The sequence below is a fragment of the Galeopterus variegatus genome, unplaced genomic scaffold (assembly GCF_000696425.1).
Source record: "Galeopterus variegatus unplaced genomic scaffold, G_variegatus-3.0.2 Scaffold4069, whole genome shotgun sequence".
NCBI lineage: Eukaryota > Metazoa > Chordata > Mammalia > Dermoptera > Cynocephalidae > Galeopterus > Galeopterus variegatus.
The window spans coordinates 17,776-23,267 of record NW_007730180.1 but is presented as its reverse complement, the minus strand read 5'-3'; the positions used below and the strand labels follow the sequence as shown (position 1 = coordinate 23,267).

General features: G+C 35.9%; 1 protein-coding gene across 1 annotated transcript in view; it reads left to right on the top strand.

The window, feature by feature from the left end:
- Positions 1 to 5,092: 5,092 nt before the first annotated feature.
- The window catches only part of TRIML2 (tripartite motif family-like 2), a 10,857-nt gene continuing 10,457 nt past the window's right edge, over positions 5,093 to 5,492 (top strand). Inside the window, exon 1 of the mRNA XM_008586658.1 lies at positions 5,093 to 5,284. Within this exon, the coding sequence (XP_008584880.1) occupies positions 5,093 to 5,284 (192 nt within the window). The remainder of the gene's footprint in view (positions 5,285 to 5,492) is intronic.

The window sequence follows — 5,492 nt, the reverse complement described above, 5'->3', positions numbered from 1 at the left end:
GGGGGGGGGGGGGGGGGCGGAATCCCAAGTTTGGTTAGCAGGGCATTGACTGATGCAATAAAAACCATCCAGGGATCAGAACTATAAAACTTAGGAAGCTGTGCAGATTTCCTCTTCACTAAGGTCAAATATGGACGGAGATTGTCCCCTGATCTCCCATCTGAGACAAATTCCTTCTGCAGTTATCACTACTCTTGATTTTCTATCTACAAATAACACAATGATCACTTCCTTCAGCAAATACTCTGGAAACTAACAAAGTCAGACTTTATTCTCTAGTAAAAATATTTAACAACTTAAGAAAAAAATAGTATGGTTAATGAGAAAATACAATGAGACTCTAGCTCAAAGGCTTTCTTGTTATGAAATTTTCAGCATACACATGAGGTTCATGTAAAAATAAAAAACTGTTAAAGAGCTACTAGGTGTTAGTCACTATACAATGCTTCAGAGGAATAACAGAGAACAAAACATCACCCATCCAAAGAGATTGAGACTCCTGACCAAGGTCAGGCTATTTGACATTTTCTGGAAGCCCATTAGAAATGTAAATTAACAGACTCCACCCCAGATCTACTAAACCAGAGCCCTTGGGGGTGGAGCCAAGGAAATCTGTGTTTAACAACAGAGTCTAACGCCCAATGGAGTTTGTTAACCACTGTCCTAAATTAATTATATGGGTAGGATTTGAAACTTCACAGATACCTACATGATGGAGCATGGAAGGTCTGACAGAGCAACTGAACAGGTAAAATCTCTTCAATGTCCATTGTTCAGCTGTTTTTCCTAAAGGAAATACCCAGGACTACAAAGAAAGAGTAGGTGAATTTTACTTAATCATGGTTTTGTTTAAATTCCTTGATCTTAGTATCTATGAAAGCTTTGTTATATATTTATGCAATGCAACAGGATAAATATAAGTGAAAAGCCAGGGCAAAAAAAAAAAAAAAAAAGAAAAGAAAAGGAGAAACAAGGTTAGATATGAGAAAAATTATTCTCTAACTTTTCTTTCTCCCAGTATCTGTAAAAATATTTAATCTCTGTTCCATCTTTCACTGATTTCACTATAACTTTTGCTGGTTTGACATCAAATATTTTAAAAAATATTATTGTGTATCCAGTATGCCAGATATACACACAGGGGATTTATGGAATTTAGTTTCTTGTGGAGGGAGAGTGACCAACAACTATGTTCATAGATAAAATCAGTAAGACACAAAGAACATAAAATAATAATTATGGACAGGCCTCTCTGTGGAAGTGACATTTGAGCTGAGAATTAAAGGAAAGAAAGGAAGCCAGAATTGCAAAAGTAGGAGAAAACAGCATCTCTGGCTGTGAAAAAGGAAAAGTGAACCTATGGATTTGGAGTGGCTGGAATTGACAATGGCTGGGGAAGCTATGGGTGAGATTAGATGGAGGCAGGGGCCAGATTGCACAGGACTTAGGTAGCCATTTGGATCTTATTCTAAACACAGTGGGAAGTGATAAGAAATCTGGTTTAGGTTTTAAAATAGCATTCTGGTTGTGGAGAGAAGCCGGAGATGGAGGAGGGCAGGACAGAATATAAATTAGGAAAACAGTTGAGTTGGTAAAATGATGGTTTAAATTATGGTTCTAAATGAATGAATCATAAAGTGAGTTTGGGGGAAGAAGGCATATGGGGTTGAGCTCCAGAGCAGTTTTAGATATGTTAATTTTGAGTGCTGATTAGACTTTCTGTTGTAAATGAGCTGAGTCTGTGTAGGTAGGAGATTTAAATTGGAAAGGTACTTAAATCTTTAGAAATGAATGATATTATCTAGGGAGAGACCATAGGACAGGAATGAGACCACAACCGAGACTTGAAGTGCCCCAAGATTTAGGGGTTCAAGAGGATTTGGTGCAGAAAAAAAGGACATTGAGAACCAGACTGGTCAAGTAAAAGGGATATCAGCTACAGCATCTTGATAGCCAAAAGGAAATGTCTGGGAGGAAGGGCAGCTATGTTAACTGCTGTTGAGAGCTCAAGGTAATTTGAATTGGTAAATTTCTTTATCTTGGTGACTCAGTGGAAGTTGGCCAGGACCTATTTCAGGGAGGCAAGACAAGAAAGCTATCAGTGAGTTGAAAGACTTAAGCAAAGAAAAAAGATCAGAGCATATTCAAAGACAAATAAGTAGAGAGAAAATATTTGCAATTCATAGAATTTACAAGGGCTACTCTTTTAGATGTATAAATACCTCTTAAAATTGACCAAAAAAAAAAAAAAAGAAAGAAAAGAAAAAGCCAAAAAAACATGATAGAAATTGGGCAAGAGGCTTGAACGTAGGGTTCACAGTAAAAGAAATAAAAAAGTATATGAAAATGAAAACTTTAGTGATAATAAAATAAATGCAAGTTGAAAATGTATGAAGATACTATTTCTTATCCAGCCAGTGGGTAATAATCCAAAAGTTTCACAACTTTCTTATACATTGCTTGGAGTGCAAATTGTACAAGTTTTGTGGTTGGGAAACTGACAAAACATACCAGTTACAGATGCATTAATCAGAAATCCCATTTCTTGGCAATATGCCCTTTAAGGCCAAGATTCTCAACTTTTTGGTTTCAGGACTTCTTTGTATTCAGGTTATTAAGGAAGATCCCAATAAGCTTTTGTTTATGTGTGTTAACATCTATATTTACTGTATTAGGAACTAAAACTGCATCTTAAAATTATTAATTCATTAAAAATAATTTTAAAACATTGTTACAAAATTTTTCTTCTGAATCAAAATTAATTGAGAAGAGTGGCTTAGTTTCACTGTTTTACAAATCTCTTCAACTTATGGCTTATCGGAACAGCCATTTTCTCATATTTGCTTTAGCATTTCTTCTATTGCAATATGTTGTTTTCAGTGAAGTATTTGAAGGAAATCTAACCTCACACAGGTATGTGGAAAGGGGAAGAGTATTCTGATTTTTAAGATGATTGTGATTTTTTTCTCTGTAATCATATCAATGAAATTTTTTTGGACTCTGTTATATTAAAATTGATTGGTCTGTCTTATAATCTGAATCCCTCTTTTACCCTTGCATAATTTTGTAACTGCATGCATTGTTCATTTGGCTGTGAGTTTGCAGGTCTTCCAAATGTTGACATATTTCATTATATAATATAAAAAAAATCACATTTGTTAATATCACCACCAATCTTATCAGAAAAGACTAAATATTGGAAAGTGGTCAAGCTTACAATGGTGATACAAGTCTTCCAAAATTCTAATTTTTTGCTTAAAAGCTTACGTGTAATCATTGGCAACTAATAATTTCAGTTGTTTTTTCTTGAAATGACAAGGTCACTTTGTTAGCAAGAAAATGTCTGCAAAATGACAAAGTCTGAAATAACATTAGTTCTTTTCAGTTCTTTAAAAGTAAAAATGTTCTATAAAAATAGTGTCTAGTGTAAGTTGCATCTCAAGCAATCGCACAAGTGTATATTTTCTTGAGACAACTGCTGGACTTCCTTACACAGCATGAATGTTTTTATGTGAATTTTCCATTTTGTCACCCAGAATATCAAACAAATTTTGCACTTAAAGATTTAATGTTTTACTACTTCATAAGGATATAACAATATTTTAAGTAAAACTTTTATTTTTTTTTTCTTTTTTTACTGGAAGTATGCAAGTATATAGAGATAAAATGCAAAAAAATGACTACTAGTACTCTTTGGTATGACTTCCTTAATTAATGGTAAGACCTAGCAGTTTTATCCACCATCAGTGCAAATGTCAACACTGTGAAAAATGCAAACAAAAATTTGGGAACCACATTTTGAAAACAGCTGCTTTAAGATGTACCTTAACAAAATACCAAAAAAAAAAAAAAAAAAAGGCATATGCACAAGATTAATCTGTGTTAGAATTATAAAAATGCTTTCCATATCTTAAACATTAAATCAAAAAGAAATAATTAAAGGGCAGACAGTCTAATTGATGGCAAAGAAAGAGTTTGGTTGAGAGTGAGGGCTTGAGAGAGCTAAGAAAAGAAGTTTGGGAGTTCTGAGGCCTGTCAAGTTTGGGGAGATACTGTCGAAAAAGCTGGTTAATGAGGTGGAATGGAGACAAATGTGAATAGAATAGAGGATTTTGAAAAATGAGTACTTGGTGTTATGTCACCCAACAGTGGCTGAAGATGGGGTTAGACAAGGAAACTAAGTCAACTAAACATAGTCCTTAATTGGGGAAGAGTTTCCAAAATTATATTCAACAATATAATTTAAATAATGTTTCTAGAGAAAAGATAGAATTGATGATCAATGCAGAAATGAGGATGAAGAAAATTAAAAATCCTTTGTCAGTTTCCTAAAAAGCAAAACAGGAGAATACGAAGTTTCCCTTTTTCATTTTTTTTGCAGGGTTTTTGTTTTCTTTTTTCGGATTTCTTTACTGGTGGGTTATAGGGTAAGGCAAACTGGGCCACCCTGGATGTAAAATTTAAGGAGGCACTCAACTTTGGGGCTCCTGTGTACCTACAGAAGCATGCAAATGAGTGCCTCCTTATATTTGGCACCCTACAGCCTTTTGTTTAAGGAGGCACTCAAAGAAGCCCTCATTTGCTGGTATTCCCAGGAGCTGGAATAGTGAGCTGTGTGCCTCATTTGCACCGCTAGTGCTTGGGGCTTTGCCTGGCCCTGGTTCCTGAAGCATTTTAGCACCATTCCTTGTACTGAGCACTTTTTTTTTTTTTTTTTCCCCAGTAAATGACTTACAGGGAAATACTGTGCTATGCTGTTGCTTGTAATTAATCTTAAGAATGTTGCTTGAGGTTATTGGAAAACTTGAGAGGGCCCCTCTGATCATAAACACTGATAAAACTGTCTCCTTCCCCAAGTATGTGGCTGGCTGCCAAAGGTTTGTTGGATTTGAAGAGTCCAGAATGTGCTGACCTGCTCTGTCTGCATGGACTATTTTCCTCTGGTCTTTGATGCTTGACTGTGGACCCCGAAGTTACCAAGAGTGCCTGCTCCAGTACACAGAGGAAGCTGCCAAGCTTTTCCTGTTCAGAGTGAAGGGAAGTATTCCACACCAGAAACAAACCATCCAGTCTTCAACTGGGGACACCAACTATGACGTCTGAAAGGCTCAGCCCCCAGTTACAGCACAACATTACTGATGATACCTATTGTGAGATACACCTGGAACCAGCATGGCTGTTCTGTGATGATGACCAAACCACACTTTGCAGCAAATGCTTCCAGTTCCACAAGCACAAGTGTCACATGGTGTATGGGATACAAGAAGCTGCCGAGAGTTACAGAGTAAGCTTCACGCAGATCCCAAAATACTCTGGCACTCTGGCCAATTCCTCTTATTGATTGATTAGACAGATATTCTAATTCTCCTTTAGTTGATGTTTATTGAAGAATACCAGTTCCATATTTAGAAAGAAAAAGTTCCATATTTAGTTGAACTTTTAACTTCAAGACTAAGAAAACATGTCATGGCAATTGGCCTTTTAGTTGTCTA